Source organism: Lucilia cuprina, chromosome 4, assembly GCF_022045245.1.
Source record: "Lucilia cuprina isolate Lc7/37 chromosome 4, ASM2204524v1, whole genome shotgun sequence".
Classification (NCBI taxonomy): Eukaryota; Metazoa; Arthropoda; class Insecta; order Diptera; family Calliphoridae; genus Lucilia; species Lucilia cuprina.
Window position 1 is genome coordinate 41,331,271 of NC_060952.1, and position 15,324 is coordinate 41,346,594.

General features: G+C 31.7%; 1 protein-coding gene across 3 annotated transcripts in view; it reads left to right on the forward strand.

Annotated features, from left to right (window-relative positions):
- Positions 1 to 14,883, forward strand: part of LOC111678250 — an 87,708-nt gene extending 72,825 nt beyond the window's left edge. The window contains exons 3-12 of one of the 3 annotated variants that reach the window (XM_046949813.1): positions 850 to 1,028; positions 1,748 to 2,830; positions 4,042 to 4,120; positions 4,218 to 4,321; positions 5,943 to 6,080; positions 7,466 to 7,690; positions 10,345 to 10,551; positions 10,610 to 10,820; positions 10,887 to 11,019; positions 11,080 to 14,883. In XM_046949813.1, the coding sequence (XP_046805769.1) occupies positions 850 to 1,028; positions 1,748 to 2,830; positions 4,042 to 4,120; positions 4,218 to 4,321; positions 5,943 to 6,080; positions 7,466 to 7,690; positions 10,345 to 10,551; positions 10,610 to 10,820; positions 10,887 to 11,019; positions 11,080 to 13,476 (4,756 nt within the window). In that variant the 3' untranslated portion in view covers positions 13,477 to 14,883. The remainder of the gene's footprint in view (positions 1 to 849; positions 1,029 to 1,747; positions 2,831 to 4,041; positions 4,121 to 4,217; positions 4,322 to 5,942; positions 6,081 to 7,465; positions 7,691 to 10,344; positions 10,552 to 10,609; positions 10,821 to 10,886; positions 11,020 to 11,079) is intronic. The other 2 variants (XM_023439535.2, XM_046949814.1) reach the window with 2 other exon arrangements.
- The last annotated feature ends 441 nt before the right edge of the window (positions 14,884 to 15,324 follow it).

The window sequence follows — 15,324 nt, forward strand, 5'->3', positions numbered from 1 at the left end:
TGGAACCCCGAAGATCTTGATAGCATCCTGTTACAATATCTTATGATCAACCTACTAATTGTCTTTATGCTTACACTCTATTAAAGTTTTTTTCGTTTTCATAAAATTTTGTCGGCAAACTTAATTATGATGTGGTTTGCATTTGACGATCAGAAAGAAGATCTTAATGGAACCCCGAAGATGTTGATAGAATCCTGTAACAATACCTTATGATCGCACTAATCAATAATTAATAATTCTCTCTCCATTAAAGTTCTTTAGTTTTCATAAATTTTGTCTGCAAACTTAATTATGATCTGTCTTTCTTGTTGTTACTTGGGTTTCAAGTTTCATAGCGCTAGTCTAGGTTTGCATTTAATCTCCGTAATGAACAGCAAGATTCCTGAAGATTTTTATGAGTCATTTAGGTCCTAATCCTTAATAAATAGTAGTTTTAATGTAAAATGGAATTTCCATAAATCTTTGTTGTAAGATTGATCTTCACTTTCTTTAACTTTTCTTGTCTAACTGATATCCCGTTTTACATGAAGAGTATATAGTTATCATTACTTTGAAATGAAAAGTAATGACTTTCGATTGTATTTGTTCACAGTAGTTGTTGTTTTAAAAATTCTGAACATATCTATAAATTTTTAAATAAAATTGTTTTTAAATCAGAAAAAATCCTTAAATCCATCATGTAAATTGTACATTAGTCTCTACCCTTTAACCACAAATTAAACTCATCATTCCATCATCTAAAATATTATTTAAACATCATCTTGTTTATGTTCTTTCATATTAATATCTTTAATTTTTTACTTTTAAAATTCCACCCTACAAAACAAAAACAACAAATAAATTTTACAGGTGCTATTGTAATAGTGATTCAAAATCACCTATAAAAACTTCACTACCCATGAGCAGTTGTTTGCGATCACCGGGTGCCCTTATAAGACAAAAATCATTTCATACTTTGTCTGAATTGGCAAAATTCTGTCAAAATAAAAATGTACAATCCAATAGATATAATAACGATGCAAAGGATGGTAAGACGTTTTAAAGCATAAAAGTATACATATATATGACCCATATTTAAAACTACATACATACAAACAATGCTTTATAATGAAATTAAAGCAATACATACAGGCTTATAAATGAATACATTACAATACGTTCCTAACACCCTGTGCAAACTGACCCTCATGCAATTTGACTAATTAAATGGATATGGGCGTTATATTAAAGAAATGATCATTTTATCATCACTACATATATTTGTTGTTCTTTAATCATATGCAGAATAAACAGAAACATACAAAAATGTTTATTAAATTATTATTATTATTGTTTTTATTAGTTAACCCATCATACAATGATCCCATATACAACATATTGTTAAAATACAATACTCATCAAATGCCAGCACCATATTATAAACTTTATTTAAATGTTAAACGTTACAATTATAGGGAATATTTGTGGTCATAAACATTATTATTTAATTAAAGTTTATTATTTTTTATGTATTATTAACTATAGTTTATATTATTATTTAAAAAACGATGATGAAGTATCCAAAAAAAAATCTTGTCTAAAAAAAATAATTAAGAAATTCGTTTTGGAAACTTAATCGTCTTTTAATTGTTTTATTTTATTTGGTTAAGGGATTTTTATTTAATTTATATTTTTATTAAATTTTAATTTGTTTTATTTATTTAAAATTTTGTTTTGTTCTTTTTTTCCCAACCACTTTTCATCAAAGATAATGTACTACCAAGTAGTTTAAGTCCTAATAAAAGTGCAACATTGCGATCAGATCGCTCTTCGTATAATTGTAAACACTCCAACAACAACAGCAGCAACAATTATCACTACAGCACAAACAGTAATTTACAAAATGATGATAATATAGTCATTTTAAGAAATCCACCTTTATCATCATTAACAAATACTTTATCATCAACAACCTCATCAAATGCCTCATCATCAGTAACAACAGCAACAACAATAAACCATGAGCATCAAGTGAATTTACAAGAACAGCAAGAACACCACAGTACAAGAAATTTTCATAGTCTAGATAGTAATCACAATCAAGAATCACAGCAGCAGCAACATCAATATCGTCATCATCACCATCATCATCACCAACAACAACAGCAACATCAAGAAACATTTAATGAACGTGAGAATGCAACATTTCGTTGGTCAGAACAATTGACACAAAATGTTGTATCAGTTGCAAAAATACGCTCGGCCATGTCATGTACATCACAAGATCTAAAAGAAATGGAATTTTTATTACCACAGCGTCAACAACACCAACATCAACACCAGCATCAGCATCATTATCAACATCGACAACAGCAACCCACACATCACAATAGTCTTAAATTACTACCACCACCAATAACTACCAATTCAATAGCAGCAACTTCAACCCTATCAATATCATCGTCATCTTCGATATCCAGCAATAATAGTTGCAGCAGCAAAATGTTGGCGGAAAATATTAAATCTAATTCAGCAACATCCGCCATTAGCAATAATAACAATAGTTTAAGTATTTCACGCCATTCCAATTCGCACAAAAATCATCACGGCCATAGTCAAGTAGGTGGTGGTGTGGAGACAGTCGATGCTGGCAGCAGTAGTAGTAGTGGAACTGGTGTTGATGAAAACAATGCTGATAATAAGCAAAATTTGGCCATTTATCGTCAGCCGGCCAATGTTCGGACCACAAAGGGTGGCAATACACCACATCGTTCGAAAATGTCGAAAAAACAATTAAAATTGGCACAGGCCCAATTGGATAAGTTGACACAGTGTAATCTGCACTTGCACGGTAATAATGAAAATGAAATATTTGTTTTTGCGAAAATAGATTACTCTTTATAGACAGGACTTTAAAGTAGTTTAAAGTTGAAAGAGAATTCAATATGGGGGGAGAGTAAAAATTTGTCTTCAGGCATTCGTGTTCAAATACAAATCTCTTCAATAAAGAATATTTTGTCTATACATCAATTATATAAGATCATTCAAAGATCATACGTTTTATTGTGCTTTTGCTTCCTTTATAGCAGCCTAGTTATCGATGATAACGCTCTTAGTACAAAGGTTAAGTAGAGAATGCTTAGTTAGTTACTAAGTTTGAAAGGATGATGTACATATATACATCACATCCAAATCTGTTGTGCGCTCCTTAACTAGAAAACTAACCACTAACCTACCGGAGGCCGGAAAGAATGCTTACATTAGATCCAAAGATTTGCTTAGATCTAGACTTGTTTATTTTGGGCTCCGTTACATTTATAATTTTAGTAGGAAAACGTATGAATGGTAGTACGTCCGAAGTTCTGAAACGCATTTTGGTATAATATTGCTCCCAATATATTTGGATCTAATGTCGTAGAAGGAATGAAAATTTAGAATGTGTTGCCTTTTGGCTTCAACCCATGTTCTACATCGTCAATATATAAATTTAAAAAGTTGTGTTGAATATTCTCAGTCCAGCCAGAATACGTATCAACAAGCTTATCTCGGACTTCTTATTATATAGAAGTATATCGTCCTCCTTTAAAGATTGTCACACCATAAAATATATTTTGCCTTACTCAATTAATCTAATATGTCTATGGAAATTAGGATTTATAGAAAATAGTTTGTGATATAATATTCTCAATACCCCATATTTCACCCTTTATGAAAGAAAATTTTACTACTCCCTTTCAAATGAATTCATTCTTTCAAAAACCCTCCAAGATTATAGCTGGAAAAAAGTCCTACCAAACCATACAAAAAAAGTGAACTAACAAAAAAAAAACAATCGATTTCTTGGCAACATTTTCCTAGCAATAAATAAATTTAATTTAATCTGATTCTCAAACTAACATACACACGAGTGCAAGTACACACACACTTGTGTACAAATTAAGTGCAATTTAAAAAGCACTTGATAATTGTAATGTCCTCTTAACTTTGACTTTTTCCTTAATTTATAATAATTGTCATTTTACCTCTTTTCTCTCTCTCTCTTTTCCTTTTTTTACACTTTAGCTCTTTTTTCGGCTGTTGAACATGGTCATTTAGATAAGGCTCGCACCATTTTAGAGTCAACAGATGTGGATGTAAATAGGTAAGTGTAGCAGTAAGAGGTGAAGACCAATTTTGTTTTTAATTATATACTCAGTTTGTAATAAAATTTAATGTACATATTTCTTAAATTCTTAAAGCATTAATACGGATGGTTTGTCGGCATTGGATGTGGCAGTTTTAAGCAATAATCGTTCAATGACAAAAATGCTATTGCAACATGGTGCTTTGGAAGGATCACAGTGTAAGTTTAATTTATATACTAACTAAATTTTATTATTATTTTTAAAAACAGGAATGGAAAATTATTATTTAGAAAATATATGACAAGCAGATCTATTAATTAGTAAACCGACCAATCTGTGGAGTAGACTAAGTCTATCTTCTCATTGCTTATCTATCATTTGATTTCTAGCTTTTCACTGGTCAATAGAGTATTCCAAAAACGAGTCTATTAACTCGCCTAGCGAACTGGTTTATAGGCTAGTCTAATTTATTGAATAGATCCTTGACTAGTCTCTACAGTAGTCTCTGCAGTAGCATCATAAAGTAGATTGACTACTTTATGATGGTATCAATTCACAGGTCTTTGCATTAGTCCATTGACTAATCAATTAACAATTCCATGACTAATCCGCAGACTACGGACGTGTTCATAGATATAAATTGAAAAGTACCCAGCAAAAAACAACTTCCAAAGAAGCGAAAAAGAAATAGAATTTACTCGATTGAAATACAGAAAAAGACCTGAAGAAGTTATGATTTTAACACAGACTTGTTATAGGAGGGATGTCCTTTTTATTTGATTCCAATTTAATCTGCATCTGTATCTTAAGTCAATCTCAGGAAGTAATTTTTATGTTCTTTTTTTAGAAATTATTGGGAAGTGAAATTGTATTTAAATAAATTACACGCATTTATCAATTAACTCAAAAATAAAATTTAATTCAAAAGATTTCAGTACAAACATATCTTAAATTTAAATGAAATTGAATTCTTTTCACTTCTTTTGACATTAAAAAACATCACTTGCACAGAAGTTTAAAAAAATCACTTAGTGCTACTTTTGAAGTAGTGATAAATGTTATTTTTTTGGAAGTGCTTCGTTTTATTTTTGCTGATGTCAATGCAATAGTATTTAATAAGTCACTTAACTATTTTAGGGACAAATAGTAGTTGGTTATAGTTAATAGACCAATTAGTCTATGGACTAGTTCATAGACTAATCTAATGTCTAATGTATGGACTTCTTATAGACATTTTACATTTTAGATATCCAAAAAAGTAAAAACAATAACAAATAATTACCTCATATTCTTCGACTTGTACCTCTTGCATTCTAGTATGACACAAACAAATATAGACTGTATTACACGGAAACAAATGAAACTGTATTATCAACCACTAAGCAAGTATAAGCTGTATTACCAAAATATAACTGCATTATATCGATATTGTTGTTTTTACTTATAATTTGTTTCTGAGTTGGTCTCAGATTTTTGTTCAATTATTTATAGACCGATTTTGATGAATTTTAATAGGAAACTTCTCGAAAGTATGTCTGATAGAAATATTAAAGTTTTGGATCCCCTTAATATCTGAGGTCTTGAGAAATTTAATTTAACACACAGATGTGGCTTTACTGACTTCCCAATCTATAAGGATCGGTCATATATGTATGTGTATAATTTGAGTCGGAATTTTATATTGTAAAAATTACAAACGGAATGACAAACTTTATATGTATACACCGTTAAACAATAGCACAGAATTTTCCCTAACTGTTTTAAAAAATATTAATATATCTTTATCTAGCAACTAATTTAAATTTTTAACCACAATTATTTTCATTAACTCTTCTATAGTTTCCGTCGATAGCATTGGTACAAAATTGAATGGTTTATTAAAAGATGCCGAATTGCGTATTAATGACTTAAGTGGTCTAGAGGGTACATGTCAACCTTCATTTTCATCACGACCCTCAATATCTAGTATTATTATTGGTAAGTAAATCATAGAGCAATAAAACAAATATTTACTCTCGTAATAATAACTATGTAATAATACTTAAAAATATATATGTATGTGTATATTAAACAATCTCATACATTAAGTATTGTGCACTTAAAAGAAAACTGCAGCTCTAGACAACTACCCCCCACCCCCAATAAAATGCATAAATTTTTGTGTAAAATTTAGAGGGCGTACATAAAATGTATACATCTATAGAATCCAAAGAAAATCTCCTTGTATGTGTATGTGAGGGTGTTTGTGAAAAGCCAAACAATTTGAAAAACATTATACTTAACTGAATTCACATTACCCTACTTCCAAGTCTTCCAATCTGTTAAGAATGTGTGCACTTAAATGACTAACAGTTACATACAAACTACATAAAATAGATGTCTGTATGTATGTGTCTGAGTGAGCACAGCTTTTGAAAATGCCAATTGAATGAAATGAATTTTACGATTATTGTTTTATTATTGGGGATGTCCGCAGCTTAAAATTGTGTAAAAAAACTCAAAAAACCATTAATAAACTGTTAAGAATTAATAAAAAAAATAATAGTTATGGACCTTTAACCTTTAATGATCTCAAAAAGGGGTTAGAGTCTTTTAAAAGCTCCTGTCTGCTATTTGAGATTGTGAAGGTTAAAGGTCAAACATTATGATTAATTTGTAACTACTAATGTAAAACAATATGAACATGTCTGGAAAAATTTAGTTAATTATATTAAATTCTAACGAATTTTGGTCGACAATTACATATGTTGTTTAATATGAACCCACCTAATTGTTTACATTGAAATGTTACTTCATATTTTACAAAGCCTTCTTGAATGTTCTACTTCGTTTATCTGTAAGTAGGTTATTGTCTTGAGTTGATTTTGGTATTTGCATTATAAAGACAAGACATTTTAATTATTTTATATGTGTCCTCTAGTAGATTAGTGCTTTAGTCTGATAGTCCGGAGATAGTGGGTTCGATTCCCACCAGAGGCACTGGTTAAAGAGCACACAACAGGTCCAATAGATTCCTAGGTGTATTTCTTCGGATTTGTTATATATACAGCTCGCTTTATGTAATTCTATATATTTCAATCGTAATCCAAAATATAATCTCATTTACATCTCCAAAATTTTCTTCTTGATTCATTCCAAAACTATTATACTTAAAAAATCCCTTACCCGACTAAGTATTATGCATTTTTTCATTAATAGTCAATTGAAGCATTGATTCCAAACACTTCTCAAAGTCAAATCATCAATATAGCATTCTCAACAATCCTCAGATACTATCTCTTCATTATTACATATAATGTCCTTATTCAACTTTATTCATTTTTCAATCATTTATTTTTCTTTTCTAATGTATGTTTTCACAGGAAATACGGGTTCATCCGTTACAGGTTGTACCGGCAATGAAGTTGACAAACAAATTGGCATATGGGAAAGACGTGTCAAAGGTTTACGGCGTCTACTATTGGGTTGGGATCAAGCACGACCACCAGATGCACCAGCATCAGTTGTTGTTGATGTAACGGGTGATAATTCAATACAAGTGCAAATGCTTGAACCATTCGAAGGAGCAATTGGTACTAAATTCAAAGGTAAATAAATATGAAAACAATTATAAAAACAACAAAAACAACGAACAATACAATGAGACTTCGATTGTAAGAGTAGAATACAACAAGTACTATTTTATACAATGAAGATTGTTATGTTGGTATGTAAGTAAATTGAGTAAACGAGACACACCAACACTCTCTTATTGCTGCACTTTATTACACTGCAATTGTACATAGACTTGCATAGATTCCGGATAATTTACTTTGTTAACATTGTGTAACAGTATGTATTTAAAAGCACAAACTCCTCTAAAGGATATGCTTTAGTAAATTCCTGTTTATACTTGTATCCTTTGCTTCACACAAGGGAATCGATATTTAACAAAAGAAAACAATCAAAGCATCATTAATTTTAATCAAGGTAATAAATGTCATTCAATAGAATTCCTGTTTGAGTTCTTTTCCAGGAAATCACAAACAACAATTAACTCTAAAATATACTACTTGTACTTGTTTGTCGAAATTTTGTTTAGAATTTAATTGTAAATTATTTAGGATGAATTATAGACAAGGTAATTTCTTTTGATAGTTTTACTATCTATGCCCAGTATGCTTTGCTACCCTAAAAGCAATATAAATGAAAAAACCCCACTTGATGATGATCGCGAATTTTTCCGAATGTTATTTAAAATTTTAATGTAATTTATGAAAAATTTGAAAAAAAAACTGATTGTTTCCCAGTTATACCAATGTTGTAGTTAATTTATATGGAAGGTGCCAAGCCCCTATTGAAAGTCCGCGCATAATTCTATAAATGTTCACATGAAAAAGTTCTTCTTGTAGAATTAACGATTCTAACTCTAATCATTTCTCAGATAAACGAATTTTTCTATTTAACTCATATGGGAGCTCACAGCCTCCTCCCCCAGTTGAAAGTCTGTCCTTTTTTAAGCAGATGAATTATAAAGTTCCTCGTGCAAAATTTGAAAAATCTCGTTCTAAAAATTTCCCATATTAACAAAATATTGTATTTAATTCATATGGAAGGTGCCAACTCCGCCCGTTATTCCTAAATATTCACATGAATGTAAAAGTTCTTCAAATATAGAAAATTTTCTATTTCATTCATATGGTGACTCCATGTAACCCTTTGCCCCCAAATGAAAGTCCGCCCTTTTTTCTCCAAAATGTTCAGATGAATATTAAAGTTTTATGTGTAAAATTTGAAGAAGTTTGTTCTATTGGTTTCCCAGATAAACAAATTTTTGTATTTAATTCATATAATGTATTATAAGGGGCTACCTTCATTGGAAGTCCGCCATTTTATTAACTGTTTTAAAGATAAACAAATTTTTGTATTAAATTTATATGGGGGCGTGGCACCTCCCCCTGCTGCTGGTCCGCCTAATTCTTGTTCTAAATTATTATACACATGTTCATAATATAGGTGTGGCACGCCTACTATAGCCACCCTGCCCATTTTGGATATCAAAGTTGTCGGTAGAAACATTAGGACTCTAGCTGTTGCAGTATATTGTTAATATGGTTGTGGTAGACCTATCACTACAGCCATTCAGCCCATTGTGTCCACAAATATACATATGGATGTCAAAGTTATCTCTAAAAACTTTTGGACTTTGGCTTTTGCAGTTTTTGAAATATGCGACATTTAATACATATTTTCTATATGGGCGTAGCTCCTCTCTGACTTGAAATTTTGAAGTAAAAAATAGTTTATAGTAAAGACACAGTGAAAAATTTCAGAAAAATCGGTCAAGCCGTTTAAAGTCCAAACAAACACACATTCTATTTTATATATATGTATATATAGGGGGGTTAATTTCCCTTTCCCCCCGTAGATCCGCGTCTGATAATGAACAGTTATTTATCTGATAATATCAATATTTAAAAAGTTTTAATTCAAATTTTGTTAATTTTGGATAAGGCCTAATATCGAAACGTTTAAAAACCACATCAATAAGTACCGTGTACTAGATACGATACCTCCAATTTTCTCTATGTTTAATCACTATTTAACAAGATGTCATAAAATCAATTTTATCTCCAAAATCTGCATAAAATCAAACATATCCTTTTTCTTCTCTATCAGCTGACAGTTTAAATAAACAGAGTTTAGCATGTCAATGACAGTTTTTAAACTGCAATAATAATGTTTGATGTTAAAATCCTGTTTACAACTATGTACATACGAAAATAAACAAAATGTGTTTATATATTGTTTCCTAGTATTTAAAATTTTTTGGGAATATTTCTTTTTAAAGTCGGTAAAACACATTTAAAGGAAATATAAACAATTAAACACGTAAAGATTTTCACTACAAGTTACAAAAAAAAAAAACAAATAAGAACTAAATTGTTTACCTACAAGCGAAAAGCAGGTACCTTCAGGACAAACTTAAGATAAGGGTTTTTTAGTTACGAGTTTGGACATTGTAAATTTAGTTGCTTACAAATCACAGTCTAAGTTAGTACTTATCGGCAAGTGTTTAAGATCTTCCAATTATAACTAAAAACTGTAAATACAGGCATCGCCAAAAATAAACAGAACTAACTATTTAAAATAGTAAGTACAGTAAGAATCGATCAAAAATGGATCATTCAGTTAATATTCTATAAAAAAATAATGAAAGATAAAGTTTCAATGTATAATTAATCCTTTTTTTCTCTTTCAGTGCAATGGTCAACTCGTGCTGATTTCAGTAATATTGTTGGCGAACGTGAGCTCATGGATTGGCGCAGTTTTCATGGTACAATGGGTACTCAGTGTCATATATCTGGTCTAACACAGGGTAGACGATATTTTTTACGTGCTGCCTGTGGTAATGTTAAAGGATGGGGTCCATATAAAACGTCCGTGCCCGCCAGCGTAGTACCATCAAGTATGTACTTCAATATAAAATACATAAATAGAAAATTTTACATAATCTTTTTTAATAGGTTGGCGTGATCTTAATAATCGAGAGGACCGTTATTTGGGGCGTCAACGTATGTTGGATAATTTATTTACAGCAGTGCGTTTGGCCCGACCTGCTGATGTCTCTGAATTGACTTTGGATACAAATAGTCAGCAAAGAAGAAATCCCAAAAAGAAAACTACGATTAAACAATTATTTTCAGTAGCTTCTAAATTCCAAAAGCATCTGAGAAGGTAAATTTAAAAACAACAAAATATTTAAAATGTTATACTAAAGACAATAAAATTTATCCATTTTAGGGGTATTTATTTAGCCAGCATTGTATACTGTGAGGATAAGGTTTTGGTGACTAGTGAAGATTTTCTACCCGTAATCGAAATTGATGAATCGTATCCCAGTTCTCTTTACAGTGATTATCACTGGCTAATGAAGGTAAGTAACTGTGGGGAATTCTTTTAACTTTATAAAACTTATTATGTATTCTCTTATTAGGTGGCCTGCACTTGGGATGATGTAAAATCACTGCGCACCGATATGGAACGTAATCTCACTTCTGCAAATCATTTTCGCACCAAACTTCTGTCAGCTGTTTGTCAAATGCAATCTGCCTTAGGTTTTAATGATCTCGGCCAGTTGTATTATAAACCTTTAAGAGATGCTCACGGTACTGTGGTATTAACCTGCATACAATCCGTTAAAAGTCAAAAAGTTGTTTCCATTTTAAATTCCCGCTGGTTGCCCGTAAATAAATTGCAAAAGAAAATCGGAGCTATTCATGAAGAGTACAATATAAATGAGGTCCTTATAACATCCATAGCTGATCAGATACAATACCATCAGACAGCTTTGCAACGTTTAACGCCTGGTTTGTATTTAGGCTATTTGAAAATGCAATGTTCTATGGATCAAATACAGGTGGTTGTGCCTGCTAAGACACCCAATGTCTTGCCACATTACAAAGTCAGAGATAATAGTCACATAACTGCCGAAGAATGGCAGGTGTTAAAGAAGAATTCAGAAGATAGAGCGAACGATGGCCGTAGAAGTGCTAGTCCTTTAAGGCTTACTTTAAATTTTAATACCAACTCAGAAGCTACTACCGAAGTGCAAAGATTATTCTTGTACGATCTGACTACAGCTACACATAAACTCTTTAAGTACATGAACATCAAACCAGAAGAGGCCTCCACCCACCGTTTATATGATGTGGAAGTTATAGAGCATAGCAAAGAAATAAGTTTTCTCATTATTTGTCCATCTGTAGAGTTAAGTTGTGCTGTGCCAGGACAATCGGAGCTGTTGCTGCAACGTGAGGATTTGGCCAGTTTAAGTATTCAGGCTTTTGAAATGATACATTTAAGTACCTACCAACCGGGCATAATACAAAAATATGCTCGACTTTCGTGTATTTTGGAATTGGATACCGCTTTGGCTAATCACTCACAAAGAGAAGCTTTCTCTACTTTGGAATTGCAGACTGCTAAAGAGCGTCTAGCCAAATTACAGGAATTGACTTCCAGTTTAAATGCCGTTTGGAAAGCGGTGCGCTGGTTAATGGATGTTATAGCTTTTGCTAGAGATAAAAATGCTCCACCTTCCGCCGCTATGAGAGAAATTCTAGATTTTGGTCAACAGGTTGATGAGAACTCACAACTGCTACAGCCTCCCATTAGAGATATGAAATTCACTAAATCAGGTTCGGGTAGAGGTAGTTGGCCAGGACCGGGAGCTTCTACTGCAAGCAATATGAATATGGGACCTGAACACTCCAAATCCGAACAAAATCTAGGCTTAAAAGCCACTACTCCTACTTCAGGGACAAGCCATCAAAAGCAACAAAATCAAATGCAGACGACTCAAACTAATGCAGCTACACCAGCAACTCCCAATTATCTACAGGTCAATAACGATTTCATGACTTCCGATGTATCATTGCGTAAAAATTCAGGAGATTCGGGTACCTCTCACTACACCACTCAGAGTTTTAATTCCGCCACTGATTCCGTCTTAACGAGTGTTAGTGATTTTGGTCAAATATTCAATATGCCACCATCACGGTCAGATGACACGCTCAGTGAGGCCGCCCGGCAACAAAATCAAAAATCACAAGTTTTACAAAGAAAACGTACATGCTCTAATATTACACCCACTTCAACGCCAGTAACCCCCTTAATAACTGTACATTCGTCATCGGTGCCATATCTAGGCCGGGATTCGGCTTCAGGTGGTTCATGTCAATCTTTGAAAGTTAATTACAATGGAGAATATGAAAGTAAACAAATCAAAACAGCCGAAAAGGTCAAATCAGCCTCGAGTGCTAATCTAAGAGACAACGCCCTCTACTTGAAGACCACCCTAACCACCATAAAAAGTGAAATCAAGAAAACCAATTGCACTAGTTTAGATGAAAATCTAGCACCTACTTCCTCCTCATCTTCTAATAGTAAAAATCTACAAAGACAAAGCAGTCAAGAGGAGTACACTGCTACCAGTTGTCCCAGCTTAGCCACTGACAACACAGAAGCCATTAATACTCCCTCGGGTATTATACAAGTCTATACAGCCTATAATACTGGCTTAGCTTCAGGCACTAGTCTTAAATTACATGTCACCGCCAAGACCACCGCCCGTGAGGTAGTTAATTTAGTTGTAAAACAACTAAATATGGCTGCTGTTCTTAAAGGCAGTAATGGTCCGATTTATTCAACTGATATGTTGGATAATTTCTGTTTAGTAGCAGTGATTGGTGCGAGAGAACGTTGTTTGCGTGACGATTTTAAACCTTTACTTTTGCAAAATCCCTGGAAAAAGGGTCGTTTATATGTTAGACAAAAACATGAACTGTTGGCTGCTATAGAACATTCAAATCGCAAGTCTCATTTGATCTAAGTATTGAGGAATGTTTTTGTAATTCTATTGATTTTAGGAAGTTTGTATTTGTGAATAATAAATCCTTGAAAGATTTCTTTGCATTATGTACAGCTATTAGGCGATTGTTATGAGCTATTCGTGTACAATTATAGGCCATTTATAGCTTCAATATATGAACTAGCAATGGCCCTTCAACCAGTTATCAAAATCGGATCGATTTAAAATTTTACGTTTGCCACAAATCATTCTATTTCGAAACAAGCGGTGTTCAGTGTTTTTTGAGGTGTTCAGTGTTTTTAGATCTATTAATGACACAAGTTTAAGACAATCTTAACTGTAGTTGTCATTTCAACAACTCATTGTTGTCATTTTGATTACACTTTGTGTTACTTCGGCAAATATCGTTGTGATTTGGAAAATGCATTGTTGACATTTCAATAACGCAACGTTGTGTTTCATTTTCACGCCGAAAAGATAGATCCAATCTGCGTAGATGATTTGACAACGTCATATTTTTGTTGTTGATTTGACAACTATTCGTACATACTTTGAGAACAGGTGTTATTGAAAAATTATAAACACTTTTGTGTTAATTTGATATTAAGCGTGTATAATTTTAAAACGTCTTATATTCCCTCTGTGTACAATTAGCAATAATTGTACACAGAGGAAAACTATTGTGGTACACATTCCGTTACAGTTGTGCCATAATAACAATTTCGGACTTCGAAGGACTTATAAACAATTGTCAATAACATAATAACGTAATTAGTTAGTGTATGTTAAACTGTATTAAATTCAATATATTATACATCAAATTCCAAAACATACACCTAAGCCCCCAGGAAAAGTGTTTTGCTTTTTTGGTGGCAATCAAATCCAGTATCTTCGCTGCATTACTTTGTTAATTTTTCACATACTTTTAATATCAAAGGTGCAAACTAAATCAAAGACGAAGCATGTCCAAGCATGCTGATTTTATTCCATTCGAAATAATAAAGTTTCAGTTTCTACGTTGCGTTCCGTGATGAATCAGCTGTTTCTTTTTTTTGCTTACGCAAACCTGTGTAAGTCGTAAGTTTAACACTGTGATTACCGTTGAGTTTTTGTATGAAAAACACGAATCAGTTGATCTGTCACGGAACGGAACGCAGAAACTGTAGGTGTAAATCCTTTAAAGAAATATTATCCAAAAAATAAGTTTCAAATGTAAAATACAGATTTAAAGAAGACCAAACTTACACGATAAGCTTCTGAGACACATAACTGTAACATATTTCATTATTTAAAGACGAAACTGTAATCTTTCGAAGGACCACAATTCGTTTAAAATAAAAACAAACTTTCTTAAACAATTGTTAAAGATTTGCAAATATAAAATTTAAATTTTATCTTGAAAGTATTTATAAATTACGGGTAGACTAACAAGTCCTTGTTTAGGGCGAAAAAAGAAAACTACAAAATTGATTAACTCCAAAATAAATATTTTTTATTTAAAAACTAAAGAAAATCCTCAAAAAAGAAAAGCTTTATAGAAAAAAGTCCAACTTCTAAATAATGACCATAGTTATTTTGTAAACTTTTAGTTTTGAAAAGCAAATAAAAAAAATAAAATTGTTATTTATTTATAATAAAAAAACAAAAATTAAAATTTAAGTAAAAATTTATTATTGACCAATTCCAGAATTTAGACTGAGTTTTATTGGAATTTATGTACTAGACAAAAAAAAATAAAAAATATTTAAGTTTTCAAAAATATATTAAAAAAAAAACTACAAATAATTGTAAAATGTATTACACCAATTACTATATACACTTGAATGTTATTAATTAATGAATAAATTAACAATAATAAATATATATAAT